The 16,267-nt window shown below is 38.5% G+C and overlaps 1 protein-coding gene across 6 annotated transcripts in view; it reads left to right on the plus strand.

Annotated features, from left to right (window-relative positions):
- TPD52L1 (TPD52 like 1) overlaps positions 1–12,690 on the plus strand; it is an 80,722-nt gene extending 68,032 nt beyond the window's left edge. The window contains exons 5-8 of one of the 6 annotated variants that reach the window (XM_069487298.1): positions 2,737–2,751; positions 4,449–4,487; positions 7,426–7,486; positions 11,950–12,690. In XM_069487298.1, the coding sequence (XP_069343399.1) occupies positions 2,737–2,751; positions 4,449–4,487; positions 7,426–7,486; positions 11,950–12,078 (244 nt within the window). In that variant the 3' untranslated portion in view covers positions 12,079–12,690. Of the gene's footprint in view, positions 1–2,736; positions 2,752–4,448; positions 4,492–7,425; positions 7,487–11,949 lie in introns of those variants that run through there. The other 5 variants (XM_069487299.1, XM_069487301.1, XM_069487300.1 and 2 more) reach the window with 5 other exon arrangements.
- Positions 12,691–16,267: the final 3,577 nt, after the last annotated feature.

The raw sequence follows: 16,267 nt of genomic DNA on the forward strand, positions 1-16,267 counted from the left end.
CTTTTGCTGGATTTTTAAACTATTACTTTTTTATAAAAAACAAAAAGCTTTTGATACCTAGAGGAAAATATTTATCTTTGCATCTTTATATTTATATTTACATATGTATATTAGTATCTTAAATTATTTTTTAACTTCAAAAATTGTTGGATTGTGCCCAATATCCATGCACTATCTTAATAACTAGGCATTCTCGAGCCTAGAGTTAAGTAAGGACATGTGCATGCATTTGAGTATATTGTTTTATCTTCATTTTTACTAATACCACCACAACAAAAAGCAATTGAAACTTTTCAGAGGCAGGTGTGATGAACAGGTAAACCTCCTGGATTTTTACTTACCCCTAATTTTATTATAAATAAAATTTGCAGGCCAGGCGCAGTGGCTCATGCCTGTAATCCTAGCACTCTGGGAGGCTGAGGCGGGAGGATCGTTTGAGGTCAGGAGTTTGAGACCAGCCTGAGCAAGAGCGAGACACCGTCTCTACTAAAAATAGAAAGAAATTATATGGACAACTAAAAATATATATAGAAAAAATTAGCCAGGCATGGTGGCGCATTCCTGTAGTCCCAGCTATGTGGGAGGCTGATGCAGGAGGATCACTTGAGCCCAGGAGTTTGAGGTTGCTGTGAGCTAGGCTGACGCCACAGCACTCTAGCCCAGGCAACAAAGCCAGACTCTGTATCAAAAATAAAATAATATAAAATAAAGTAAAATAAATAAAATTTGCAGTCATTTCAATGGCATTATATTATAACATTTATCTAAACTAACTAAATAATCCCTTAAAACATAAAAGACCCTATCACCTGTTATGCCTGAGAAAACGTATTTGGCCATGTTTATAAAAATTGTTTTCTACATACTTAGTTGAAATCTTTCACTTGAACTCTGGAAACTTGCCATAATACTGCTGCCTGGAATAGTGTTTCCGCATCTTCAGTGGACCTTACAAACACAGCTGAAGCTTGCTTAGAATATGTATTCCCAGGTCGTACCTCTCAGATCATGCCTCAGTGCGAGGAGGCCTTGGGTGGAGCCTAGGAATGTGCATCTGTTACAAGCTCCCGGGTACTTCAGCTTCAGATCAGGTTATGGGGAAGACTTAGCTCCCCTGTTCCTGGGTGTTCTCATTTGTGAAATGGCCATAAGAGTGGCCGTAACAGCATCATGGATTTTTATAAAAGTAGTAGAAGAGAGTCTGGCATGTATTGTGCACTCAATAAATGTTAGTTTTTCTCTTTATCAAGTGACCGTCTCAGTTACAAGGTGACCCCACATCATGGAAATCAGGGAGAGTGCATTCACAGGAGCCCACTGTATTTCATAAAGGCTCTGCTCATTCTTTTTCCAAATAGTAAAGAATGAAGACTGTGTTTCATATATGTAATACGTTGCCATTCGTGTTCATACACTAATTGGGTATGATATCAAGGCTGTGTTGATTACCTTTCCTCCTGTTTCAATGTGGCTTTGTTTTAGCGTAATGGATAACCTATTTCCCAGGAGTTCCAAACTTTTTACTATTAATAGTTACTAGTCCACGGATACAACACTTTCATTATAAACTGTGGCTAAAAATATTGGAAAATGTAGCCTATGTTAGTTACTTGAGACTCAAATACAGCCTGAAATATTTTGAAGAGTTTGAAAAATTCAGAGCTATAGTTTTATGTAATATTTGATATTTTTGTATTTCTTTCAAATTATGTCTAACATTTGTATGTAAATGAGGATAACTCTTGGTGAAAGCAACAAGTTTTGCAAAGAAGTTTTAGTTTTAAATTATGCCAAAACAAGTAATATACATAAAAGTGATTTTGAAGTTGCTTAAGTTTAATTAAAAACTCTTAAATAAGAAAAATTAATAAGTTTTGATTTTGTGTTCAAATTAATGTACCAATTTATAAAATGATAGTGGGGAAATGTTAAAATTTTATCACAGACATTTTATTTTTGGTTAAAAATGTCATCTTATTCCCTTGTGCATTCTGAGACCAAATTTCTGAACTTGTTCAAAATGATGGCCAACAAAATTCAGATACCTTGGAAGAAAAAAACATACCTCTCACTTATTCATTAAAATAATTCCAATGAATACTTACAGTAAGATTTTGAAAACCTAGAATTTGGACCTTTGAGTGAAAAGCACTATGCTATAATTTAATTTATATGTTTCGTAAAGATAACTTTTATGTCCCAAGCTAAGATTTTCAGTTTAACCTGATTGTCACGGAGTTGCCTGGTCTTTCTCCATCTGTAAAATAACATCGTTAATGCCTGCATGACCAGAGTGTTTCCTGCGAAGTTAAAATTAGTTCACATTTATGAAAGTATTCCAAAGACATACAAGCTGTTGGAATCATTTTTATAATAATACCGGCATCTTCTTGGAACTTCTTAGTGAAGTTGTTCAAACTGTGATGCGGTGGGGACGAAATGTTTGGAGAAGACATGCAATTTTATTAGAGAGTCCAACCATTGCTATATATCCATGGGAATAACAGTTAGAAGCAAAACTTATAACAAGTTGGTAAAATCATCTGTAAGGTAAAATCATCTGTAAGACACATTAAAAAGTCAGTATACTCAGAAAAGAGCGGTGAATGGTGTTTCCCAGTTTTTGCTTTTGGGGCTCTGGAAAGGGGACTACAATGTCCGCGTGGCGGCTGGGCAGTCGCTGTGCCTGCTGTGTGCTAACTGCTCTGCTTTTCTCCCCATGCTGCCGGGCTGCAGGTCGCACTCCATCGGGTAAGCGCCCCGGGCTGCGTGGGAGGCTCTGCCTGCTCCCTTGCTGCTCCCTGGATGCCCAGGGCTTGATGCCTAGGGTTTCTTTCACGCTGTGCCTCCACCAGAAAACTCAACTCTCTTTTGCAGAGAGTGTTCATGACCAGAGAAAGATTATAGGGCACCTACTACGTTTGAATTTATTTAAGTACACATTTATCTCATTGCTGAATCATTTACACCAGTTTCACTTGCTGAGCAATCTCTTAGGGATCTTTTTTCTGCACCATTTCTTCCTACCTTGGCAGAGGTCCTTAGAATTGAAAGAAGAAAAAAAAAGAAGACGACGACAGTGGAGATTGAGAGTGGTGGATTTTAAGTAAAAATTCTAGAAAGTAAAGTTGACAAGCAGAAAAATGTTTTCTCTAGATTGTCTTTTTGGGGTTTTTTGTTTGTTTTTTAGATTATCACGTTTCTTTGAATTTCTTATAACTTAATTTGTGCCGATGTTTCGCCTGCAACTTTTTGTACCTTCTGAAGTTGGAAGGGAGAAAGGTTACCAGGAAAGCGCATATTTTAAGACGTTTGCAGTTGTCAGTCCCAGCCCTCTGAATTAAGCCACCTTCTACCTGGAATCTTACTGTGTACTTTTGGTTTTGAATTTTTTTTTCTAAGAAAACTGCTTATGTTTACAGAACAGATTTGGTAATGCTGATGAATTTCTTTTAGTAATGCTTTTTAAATGTAATTTGATGAAATATTTTGCCTAATAGTTTCTAAATGGAGTGTCTAGAGTAAAAACATAAGTATCCCTCAAATTTCTTTGTCTTTTACTTTCTGCATTCTAGTAAAGTGCTACCCATACGAATGACCTCAGTGGATATTGTCGGGGAAGAGTGGTGACACATTTGATCCCTGACCTTTTAGCTTCTCAGAGAAGAGAAAGCAGGGACTTTGTTGAAACGTGTGTGAAGGAGGAACCAGCCAGTGCTAGCGCTCAGGCAAATGGATCCATTTTGCTTCCTCTCTCTGCTCAGCCTGATTTCTGAGTGGAACTCTATAGAAAATAACAGGGAATCAATCAGTGGGAAGATGAGTCAGCTACTGCAGGATTAATAGGATGAGAAGGCTGAATCTCTTAAACTTCTCAGGAATGTTTTTATTTGCACCAGATATTCCTGACAAACCAGAATGGATGCAGAAGTCCCTGCCCCATTTTGCCCTACGTGAATTGGTTTGCCTGGTGCATGCTTCCTTGAATGTCTTATGTTAACTACCTGCCTTCCTCTGGACAGTTTCTCTACAACGGAATGATTAGCGTCTACCTCCCTGGCTCTACTTCCTGGGTGCTGCCCTTCTGTCTCCTTACTGTCTTCCTGAGCAGAAGGGAGTGGAGACCCAGGTTGGGCCTGGAGAGGATGCCCACAGGCTGCTGGGCCCACCTGGGGGAAACCAGACATTCCCAGGTTTCCTGGCATAGGGAGCCTGCAGGAAGTAAAATAATATGCAATCGTAGATCATCTCTTCCTCATGTGTACCCTTGAAAGCTGGCTGTGCCCCATTATACCGAAGGAAAACAAATATCATCTTGGTTGGGTGGGCAGGGAATGTTTCAGGTATTTCAAATTACTGTTTTAGAACTGTGAATGGGGAGTTCTTCATGTACTTATATTGTGCCATCTTCTTTTTTTTTCCCCCTTTAATCTGCTTTTGCCCTGAAGCTACTCCATTCGCCATTCCATAAGTATGCCTGCCATGAGGTAATGTGTGTAAAATATTTTATATAATATTAATGCAGAATGTGTTTCAAGTATTTATTTGTATTTACTTGTGGGGTTTTTTTTTTTCCTCCTTTATGTGGAAGGAAATTGCTGAAGTGCCATGACCTGCCTCATTCTCTTTTCGGATGGTGTTCTGGAGAAAAGGCTGACAGTCTATAGATGAATAGTGTAATGGGCTTGGGCTTCTGGCCTGACACACCGGCTTAAATCCAGCCTTTCCTGTGTGACCTGAGACAAGTGAAATAACTGTCTCAATCTCCCTTCTCTTATTCATACATTGCAAGAAATGAGACCTACCTCATATGGCTGTTGTGAGGCATAAACAAGTAACCTGTGTAAAGCACTTAGCACAAGATCTAGAACATTCCAAGCACATTTGCAAAGGTAGAAATATGTTTTCTTATTTCGGAAGAATTAAATGAGAGCCTGGGAGAAATTTTAAATGAAAAGATAAGAGACTGAGAGGGCTAAAGTTCTAGAAAGGATATCATTAGGATTTTTAAGGAAGATACTAAGGTGAGATGTCTGTTGAACAGTAAAGTGTCATTAAAATTACTGGCTGGATGAAAACTTGTGAGAAAGACATTCCCAGCCTCAAGTTTGCATGGCTGAGTAATAACACAATCGGATAAAATCAAACTAATAGTGATAGTGTATACAGGAAAGAATGTTAGATTTGGAATCAGAAGATGCAGGTTGTAGCCCGGCCCTGTCATGGATTAACTTTGTGGCGTTGAGAGAGTTATCTCAGTGGTATCAGTTTCATCATATTTAAAATAAGAGGCTAGAACCAGATTTACTGCTCTTCCCAAGGTGCTTCCAGAGCCCCAGAGCTGCCGAGAGATCAAGCATATTATACATGGTGGTTTGAATATTATGGAGGGGCCTCAGTTATTTTAAATAGTTTGAGACCACTGAAGCCAAATTCTTTGCAGTGCTAAAAGTTTGTAGTTGTACATGATTTGATTAAATCTGCTTAAACAGTTTCTCCCTGTTCTCCAGCATACATTCTAGTGTAATTTAATTAGAGGAATGTCTGTTCTGTTATGCCTGATGAAATCCCTTCTACACAGGGGTTATTTGGTTAATTGGTTGATTTGGAAATTTAACCAGAGTATTTGGTTCTTTGTATTTGGTGGTAAATAGAGTATAGATTCAAGATTGCTTAGTTCATCTTTGAGGGCCTTGCTCCCACTAGCATAAGAACACCCAAACTGAGTAGTGTAACCCAAGGGCTCTGAGCTCCTTTATGTTTCAAATTTTAAGTCTGGGTGTCCAAAGGCAGCTTGCAAAAAAATAACATGTTTTTTGTTCTATGAGCCAGGAATCCATCTACTAGTGGCTTATGGGTCAAATGCAGTCCCCATGAGCTTGCTGGAAGTTAACTTTAAAAAAAAAAATGATTTTACTCGAACGTATACTCAAACATATATTCACCAAGGGCCTGTATAGCTGATGGATGACAGGCAGTCACATGGGCAGGCTTGGCCAAACAAAACCTGCAGTGGAAGTGAAGTACCAATAAGTACATACTTCTGAGTCATTCAAATATAATGTCTATTATATCATCATGAAACAGGTATTCTGGAGGGGTACTCATGGGAGTTTGACTCATGTTTGAGTCATACACAAGGCTTGATGCCTTCCTGGACCCTCTGAGCTCATCATTGCTCATCCATGCAGCCTGAACGCAGGTGCATTTCCAACCATGTGGAGTGTCAGAGACAATCCCCAACAATGTCGAAGTTCACTAAAAAAACCCCCTATATTCTCTATATTTGTTGTCTCTCGATAGTATTAGAACCGTGCTTCACCCCACACCACACAGTGAACCCCATATTTTATAGCTCTTCTCCTTTAAAAAGGAGTTTCATCAGGTCAGTCCTCTTATTTTACTTTTTTTGCACTCAAGAGAGAATAACACGTGGCTTATGAAATATAGTGACATATAGTTGAATTATTTGACCTGAAGATGATGGAGTCCTTGCATTGAAAGCTGACATGGATACAAGAGTTAAGATACATTCAGTTCAGTTCCTGTTTCTTTAGTTGGACTTGGTAATATTTTTAATGTTAATGATATCATTACACTGTAATATCATGTGGCCGAATCCACTGTGGAAAACCAGAACGCACCAAATGAAATATTTAATGCTTAAAGCAACAAGACGGTGTATGGATCATTTAACACAATGAATGAGCCACACATAAAATGCCAATAGGCTGTTCGGTAAGAGAACAAATAGGTATATCCTCTTTGGGAGGAGAAATACCACATGCCAATAACACCATTTTGATCAGGCATTTGGTAGGTAATTGGGCATATTTCAACTTAAAATAATGAAACACCACTTCATGGAAATTGTCAAAATGATTGCTTTTTGAGGCATGGAAAAGAAAAAAAAAATGAGCCATTTTCCTTATGCTATTTCTGTCTTGTCTCACATTTGCTGAAATAAATAACTTTAAAATTCCAAATGGTAAAACTCAAACATGACATTCTTCATACAGCATTGCTCACTAAAAAAACTGAGTTGGGAAGAGGAAGTGTTGTGATAAAAACAAATTAATTGCTAAATGGAAAATTAAGCTATATATCACTCCATGGACTCATTGGAAATGATTTACAGTGTAATGTGGAATTATTATAGTTGTATCATTGCCAAATGCTGTATTATTTACTCTACAGTTGAGCGTCTGATGGTTTTACCTAGAAAAAGTCCATGTCAGGTTCTGGTTTCTGTACATAACCTCGCAGAAATGACATGTAGTTTAAAATGTGGTAGGTGGAGGTGGCGAACACACAGGTAGCTCTGGTGCAGAGGCAATGTTTACAAATAAGAGCAGAAAACCAAACAGCATGGTTGCTAAGACAGCTAGGTCTTTAGAGCTGACCTCTCTTTTTTTGTTATTTTAGGAATTCTCCTACTTTCAAATCATTTGAGGAGAGGGTTGAGACAACTGTCACAAGCCTCAAGGTACAGATGAAGTGAATTCTGTGTGAGTGAGTCCATTGAATCAGGACAGTGTAGTCACTACTGCCATTAGTTCCAAAGGCAGGGCAGGGCCACCAGCATTCTGTTCAGCCAGGAAGGCAGACCTGTGTAAAGTCATGCCCTTTTTCTTCACATATAAACCTATAAATAAAACCAGTACTGAATAGTGTTCCTGTATCCTTAGAGTTGTTTGTGTAAACCATTCGAGGATGAATTGTTCGTAAAAGTGAATTGGAGTTTGTGTTTACCCCTTAATCTCTTTTTGCTATGCCCTCAACAGTAGCTATGTGAAAGATGATTGTGGATAGGATAAGGCTATATGAATTCTGAATTTAGAGTGTGACTAAAGTTCAGTAACAGCCCAGAGCTCCTGTGGTTTGGACATGGACCAGCAAAAACAAACTTGGTACCATGTATTATACCGCCATCCAATACCTGTCAGCTTCCTAGACTTAATCACTGAATTCACATACTGAGCACAGCACAGTATGGTTATCGTGGAGGGAAAATTAAGCTGAATCACAAAATGCATTTTATAATCATGCATTTGATCCCTGGGTATAAACTGAAAATATACCTAGTACATGGTAGATGTTAAAAAAAAATTCACTAGGTATATTGTTTGAGCATAGGTAAGTTAGTCTACAGAGGAAAAAGAGCAAAAATAAAATCAGGCTAGTCTTAAAATGTATCGAACTTTTAAAACCAGAAAAATCACTAAAACTATTTCATTCTAAGATCATTTTTTAGAAGGCTATCACCTAAACAATCAACTTAATTACATCTTGATGTCATTATCACTATTTTGTATATAATCTATTTCTCTATTGTACTGTTACTGGGAAAATTGAGAATGTACATGATCTTTAACCAGATCAAAAGCCACCACATGTATATGCTGATTATTCAGCTGCTTCTGAACACTCTCACATGTGCTGCCTGATAGTGTATGTGAGCTTGTAAATTACTCCTTACTAGAGGTCCCAGACGCTCTTATTAATTTGGATCTGGGGGGTCTTTCTCTTAGGGGAGGGTCTTTAACCCAGTTTTCTACTTCTACTTTATTAGGCCTGTGATCAGGTGTTTAAGGCCCAAGAATGAAATTATTACTCAGAGTTTACCATGCCTTCATTGGTTTCAGTCACCAGCAGTTTCTAGTTGTGCAGTTTCACTACTCTGCTTGTCAACATCATCACTTACTAAGTGTGCAGAAACCAGTAGGAGCCATTAAATTGCCCCACTGATAGGGAAAGTTTTTTAAAGGGAGGGACATGCAATGTTGTAGACATTTCTCTTGGTGGAGTATCAAAACAAAAGGCTCCAAAATCCCAGGAGTCAGTTTCTCAACATTTGATTTTCAGCCTTAAACCACCCGAGGAGGATGGATTCTGTTACCTGTTAGACAAGTTCTGACATAGGAAAAGTTGTACTTTTTAGGTTTTCTTTAGAAGGTGATAAGAAGAAGCAAAAGAAGAATAAAGAACAACCTATTTTCATTTACTTTTAGGAAAATGGTAAGCTCACAGCTCACATATGACTTAAGTGTTTGATCCACACTCCTGGCCTCTCACTTTCTCGCCTCATCAGGATGGAAGGTATAGAGCCAGCCTCCTCCTTCAGATGTGCACATAAGTAACTCAGCCCACCGGACACTAGCCTTTGTCAAAACCTACTGAAAGCAGATTCCATGCTTGTTTGCTGTCCGTGGTTTAATAAGACTCACATCCCACACGCCTCCCATCTCACAGCCAACGCCTAATTCCTCTTTCTCTGCCCACCCAGGCAATGGAGAAGAGCTGATAATCATGCTTTGTCTAACGCCTCTCACTTCCTCAATAATTAAAAATTTCTCATTCCTTTTTTCCTCTCTAGACTAAATAATAGATGTGTTTAATCCTTCTTCATATAGTTTATATTCTGCCGTTACTTTTGTGTTCTAAATCTAAATCCAAGATTTCTATTGTTCTTCAATTATGGATCCTTAGGCTGTTTTCTGCTGAGGGATTGACTCATGAATCAGTAAGGATGAGAGGAATCTTGCAGGTGTGTGTGCTGTATTTCCATTCACACGCCCTGCTTTAAGCTTGATTTTTTTTTAAAACGCCACTGAGAGGGAACCATGGCCATATCTGTGTTCTGTGAGACGTAACGTTCTGCTGCGAAGTGAGGCCCACTCCTGCCATCTTCTCACTCAGTCAGTCATGTACCGTGTGGCCTGGCAGTTGTAGCAAATCAATTGTTCTTCCTTTGTACCCAATTCTGTAGATAGTTTGTTTTCCCATGAAAAACTTTCCAATCCTAGAAAATTTACTTCTGCCTACGTCCTTGCATTGTATTGATGACATCTCAGCTGGTGTCACCTGTACTATTTCATCCAAAACAAACAAGCAGATGCAGAACCAACTCCCGTGAAACCACATTTGGTATGTTCTGTCATGTTCCAGTGAATCATGAGCAACTGCGTCCCTTCCAACCATTGTGCGTCCATGTCAAGCAGTTCGTATTTTTAGTACACCTGCTTTTTGATGAATATATTGCATGGCCTGAATCAACACCTTAATTAAAAAAAGCAAGATATATTATACTATTTCTTTGTGTCTTCTCAATCAGCTATTTTATTATGAGAGATTAGGAAGCCCAACTCAGCAATTCAAATGAAATTTTATGCAAAGAACAATTTTGGGGATAAAGTAACAAATTCTTGGATGGAAAACCATTATGAAGGGGAGGGATCAGGGTTCAGGAGAGGGTTATTGTTCACATCTTTGAGTAAGCAGGTCCTTGCCTAAAGTACTGCAGTAGGCGTTCATTAAATCGGCATGGTTAGGAAACCCTTTTATTCCATCTCCTCTTTGCCAAATTGATTTCTTTCAAAGCAGTTCCCTCCTTCTTTATTTTACTATTGTTTTGAAAAAAATCAAGAAGTGGGAGAGAAGACTGAAACAAAGTCCAGAAGAAAACATCAGTAATTGGTGTTTGCCTGATTCAACATTGTACATGATTTCTATTGCAAAACAGGAGCAAAAGAGCACTTGAATAAAAAAAGAAAAAAGAGAGAGAGTATGGGAACTGTTAATACAGTAGAGTACATTGAATTAATCTTATTTGCTTCTCTCAGGAGAGAAAGAAGCACAGTGAAAAACCACATAGTTGAAAGTATCCCTTCCCACCTCTCCCCAGTGCTAAGAGGACAGAGTGGAGGAGGACCGCAGAGGTCCACAAACTGAGCCAAACCCAGCTGGTCACCTACTTTTGAATGACTCGTAACCTGAGAATGATTTTTTTTTTTTAATGGTTAGAAGAAAGCAAAAGAAAATATTTGTGACATGTGAAAATTAAATTACATGCAGTTCACATTTCCATGCCCACACATATCTTATTGAAACACAGCTGTGCTCATCTACGTCCATACTGTCTTTGGCTGCCGTCTGTAGCCGGCTTGCATGTCTGCGTCAGAGACTATGTGGTTCCCAAACCTAAAATATGTACTATCTGGCCCTTCGAGGACCACAGGCAGAGTGGAAAAATTCAATTTAGTGATTGAATTTAAGAGGCAGAGAGAGATTTTAGTGACAATTGGAGAAAAGTGTTTGTTTTGTAATGACAAAACTGCTTTGAAACATGTTGTGGAAAAACAATGGAAGGGGAAGGCTAATATGATTATTAGCAAAACTTGCAGTAAGCATTTTGGTCCATTAAATATTCTTTTGAAGGGCTTTCAATAAGGGTATTCTTCAAGATACTTAATCATATTTTTAAATTGTAAGTTGATTTCTTCATGTTTCTATTCTTGGTCAATAACAAGTACCAAGAAGAGAGTCTTGTAAAGCATCGTAACTTTGCATTTTAAGGGATACTCCTACTATAAAGGCAATGGCCTAGAAGGTTATGAAATTCCCAGTGCTTAAGATTTGTTCCCTCTCCAACTTACAAAGCAGAGACCAGAAATTAGGTTCCACTCTGCCACTGAGCCACTCTGCCTTTTCGAAAGGCATTTGTCAGAAATCCACATTGCCTTGCTAACTTGCAAGTAGAAAACCTAAGTTTAAGTCACTTAAGGGTGTTTATACGTTTGTAAATTGGAGGAATCAATCTAAAATCTAGTTCAATTTTCATTAGATCGGTTTTCTGGGTGAGTGGGGGTAGATGTTGTAAGTCCTCAGATCTGATTATGCCCCTGAAGGGACTGGAATCTTAGAGGTAGACTAAGAGATAAAGAGAGCATTGCTAAAACTGCAAAATGAATGTTTGGAATCCTATCCCAAAACCCAATTATGAATGACATTCTAGCACTCTGCCAAAAGGAAACTAACTTCTCTACATTCTTTTACCTCTAAAAAGTATTCCTGAATTTGAAAGTAATCAAACTTTTGGCATTCTTATAAAAATATTACAAAAACGATAGGGAATGACTAACTGCATGTTTGCGTATCTGCTCGTTTCAGACGAAAGTAGGTGGGTCCAACCACAGCGGAGGCAGTTTTGAGGAGGTCCTCAGCTCCACGGCCCACGCCAGCGCCCAGAGCTCAGCGGGAGGCCCCCGGCGGGCGGCGGAGGAGGAGCTGCAGTGCTAGGACAGCCAGCCTGGGCCGCGTCCACAATCCAGCCGCTGCCCGGCCCGTCTCTGCCCGCGCATATCCAGATATGAAGACCAAAATCCCGCTGGGAAAAACCCAGGCCTTGACGTTAAAATGGCCTCTCCAGAAAGTTTAATAAAATGATTTCCATTTGTATTTGTGTTGACGATGGACCACTTAACCATCACACGTCCGTATTCATATATTGTCATCTTTTAAAATGTCCCACCTTGAGCAGGTACACCATTGGTCATCACTCTTGTCTGTGTCATTCAATGTACATTTCCCAAACATGTAACTACTATTTGCTTTGATCTGTGCTTGGCCTCCTTTGCCATGTGCATGTCCTCGAAGGCTGAGTGAACCGTGGGGATCGACAGGATGGAGCTCTCTGTGACTGTCTCCAGCAAGTGGGTGACTTACTACAAATCCCGTCTAACTACTTGTGATCTTCTTCCCCTACATCAATTATGTATGTTTATTTAAGCAATTAAAATAATTGATTTTAATGATGACTTTGAATTCTTAATTCCTTTAAGTCTTCGGGGCTATCGATGACCTTAAAGGTTGGTAGCTATGATGCTACAGATGCTATCTGAAATGAATTTATGTTAATTTGGTGAACGTGGGAGGATATGCAAGTACATGTAACCTCAGCTACCCTGAGGATAGCTAGGATGTTAAAATAACCTCTAATTCTACAATTGTCTCCTATATACATAGAGTAGTAGTTACTCAGGTAGGGGATAGCTACGAAATGGGAGAGGCAGAGTTCTGCAACCCTTTCCAGCATGCAGATCACATGCATGAAAATATCTCGTTTTTATTAATCTGCTCAGATTTCTGCAGTAACTTTTACCTTCTACGTTATTTGCCTCTCATTTCTTCTTCAAATTGGGAACATACATTTGTTATTAGGTAGCAGGGCTATCGCCTAAAGATACATTTGTAAAACATACACTGAATAAAAAAATCACCATTTTAAAAGTCCATTTAATAAACATATTTGTTAGTATGTTAACTGTTTATTTTTTGTACTTATTATTAAATAGAAGTAGCTGTGTATGACATTATGAAATAAATGTCATAATGCCCATCTGCAAAATTCTATTCTAATTAACGGGGCACGACCATCTGTATAATCTGTACACCTCACTGAAAATCAAGCTGGTTCAGGGCCATGTATCTTCTGAGGCCTGGAATCTTAGCAGAGGGAACGGGGCTGTAAACTTGAACCAGTGTGGACAAATGTAGGCAACAAAGCCCGCAGGCAGGGATGTGGGCATTCTCCCTAATCCGTCCTTCCAGCCTGTTGGCGCCTAGCTGGGCTGGTGGGCTGTGCGGGCTCGCCCACTGCAGCATGCAGGTACTCAACCTCTCTGTGCCCGACCTGCAGCTGCCAGGGGAGTCTGAAATGGTCAGCTTTTGCAAACTTGCTGTCACCTTTGTGACCACATTCAGCACACGTGCCTTGTATTAGATAAGGCAGAATTGTGGTACTTTAAACAAATATCTTCATTCACCAACCAATTTCTGCACACAATAGTCTGAGCCTTACAACCTGAAAACACAGTGTTAACATTGGATAGAACTGATTAACAGGGCTGCAAAAATAAATAAAGCTTCTAATACATGTTAGCTATTTTATCTTATTAAACCATTCATCACAATTCTGATTTCATCAGTTTGGTAAAAAGCATACTCACATCACCTCTATTAATCTAAAGGCTTTTTATTATTCACTCTGACCTGGGAGGGACATTCATAATGGCCCTGACATGAGTGGCCTCTTTTCTTTTTGTTATAAGATGCACATCACTTAGATTGGAATAATCAAATCAGTCGTTAGTAGATGAGTAGTCTTACCTAGATTAGGCAGTGAACCTAGTCTTAGTCTCACTACCTCATCGCTAAGAACTGCCTATTTCTCCCTCACTTTGCATGTGCAAGTTAATCCTAATTTGACTGGCTGCTGAGTTTCTCAATTATGTCCAGCTGGGCTGAGTTCACAGGCGGTAAAGTGTTGCACAGGTGCTAAAAAGTATTTGCACACGATGGACATAACCTTTTGCTAACAAACCAAAATGACTTCAGGTCAACATCATTTATATGAAAGGATACCTCAAGCAAAAATGTACAGTTGACCCGTGAACAACATGGGTTTGAACTGCAAGGGTCCACTTATATGTGGATTTTCTTCCACTTCTGCCCCCAGAGACAGCAAGACCAACCCCTCCTCTTCCTTTCCTTTCTCAGCCAACTCACTATGAAGATGACAAGGATGAAGACCTTTATCATAATCCCCTTCCACTTAATGAACAGTAAATATATTTTCTCTTCCTTATGATTTTCTTAATACTTGATTTAGCTTGTTTTATTGTAAAATACAGTATATAATACATATAGCATATAAAATATGCATTGACTCTTTATGTTACGGGTGAGGTTTCTGGTCAACAGTAGGCTATTAGTGGTTAAGTTTTGGGGGAGTCAAAATTTATACTCAGATCTTCAATGTGCAGGCCCTGACCCCTGTGTTGTTCAAGGGTCAATATTTCAACTGTCAAAAATTCCAATGTGATTACAAAATAAACTGATTTTTTAAAAAGTAAGCCATTCTGTTAATTTACCACTTTTTAATACTGTTGCTATGAAAGAAAGTATCTATAAATTTACAATGCAATGTTATCTCACAACTCACATCTCATCAAGATTATGACTGTTGGCAGGTCATGTCAGCAAAGCAATCTGCATCTTACTCTAAATTACATTACCTTAGAAATCTGATCTTAAACCATGGAAAACAGAACAAAATGCACGCTTCATATGGAATGGCATGATACACTGCACCATCAACAGTGGCGACAGAACCCAGGAATCTAAGCTGCTCTTCTGCCACTGTTCATTGTTCCAGAATCACCTGCCAGCTTGGAAGTTGTTGAACTTCACTATAAAATGATGCATAAGGTTGTAAATTTCAGCCCCATCACCCTCTCTCACTTAGTATCAAATTGGAGTGGGAGTGGGTATGAAAAAGGAAGGTGATAGTAACGTTAAAAAGTGATTTAATATGAAATGTGAAACAACATCATCAAACCTGGCATTCAAATATAATTTCAAACTATGATAATATTTGGCAAAATATTATGGTTACTTTTGATAATTAGGAATGGTAAAACTCTTCAGGCTACATTTCTACTTGAAATGTATATACCATAGAGGGTATATATCAAGGCACACCAAAAATAACGTAAGTCTCTCACAGAAATCATCCCATCTCACCTTTGAATATGAAGACTGGAAAATTACTTAAATAAAAATTCTGAGTACAGACGATGCTTTTTCACGAAGCACTTCATCAGTCATTTGCCCCAGAGCATATATCACCACTATATGGCTTTGAGATGACTCAACATTTTTCAAATACAAAGGCATTTAAAATTATGTAACAGCTGGTGAAATGCCAGTCTACAGGGGAAAAATAATAACAAGGAATTCTTTTTTGTTGAGTTCAGCCCAAAAATAATTATTTACTCTGCATTATAATTATAGGGTTTGTTATTCAGAAGACCAATTCCAGGCAAGTAGCAGGTATCTTCCAACGAAAAAAAAAATTGTTTTTTTTAACTATGAAACTCAAATCCTTGTATACCATGCTGGTTGATTCAATAGCTATCTTCTTTTATTGATCTTCATTTCATTCTTATTAAATGGCATTTTATTTATAGCACTATTACATTTTTTTCTTTCTGTTTTTAAAAATGTATGACCTCAGGAAGGAAGATTTAGGACTAATTGAGAACTCCTACTTGGTAGGTGGATGATAAACTGAAATAATGAGTCATTGACTAGCATTGACTAGTATAAAGTCTGACGCAACAGTGCCTTCCAAAGTCTCTCCGTGAACTGTGTTGGCTATTTATGAAAACTGCAGACAACATTCAAAATAAAACTGCAGGGCCACAGCAAGCCTTCTGGTTATAAATACTTAAACTTTATCTGGGGTTATTCTGTGTGCATGTTTTCATGCCAGGAGAAAAAGACTCCACAATACTGATAGCTAGGAGTTGTTTTCCTACTAACCATATCTCCAATGATAATCATCAGACTTAGCACTCTTTTTGCTTTTCAATACAGAGCAACTATATGTACACGTGTGTTGCTTCTGAAGAGATCATGCACCTTG

Source organism: Eulemur rufifrons, chromosome 15, assembly GCF_041146395.1.
Source record: "Eulemur rufifrons isolate Redbay chromosome 15, OSU_ERuf_1, whole genome shotgun sequence".
NCBI lineage: Eukaryota > Metazoa > Chordata > Mammalia > Primates > Lemuridae > Eulemur > Eulemur rufifrons.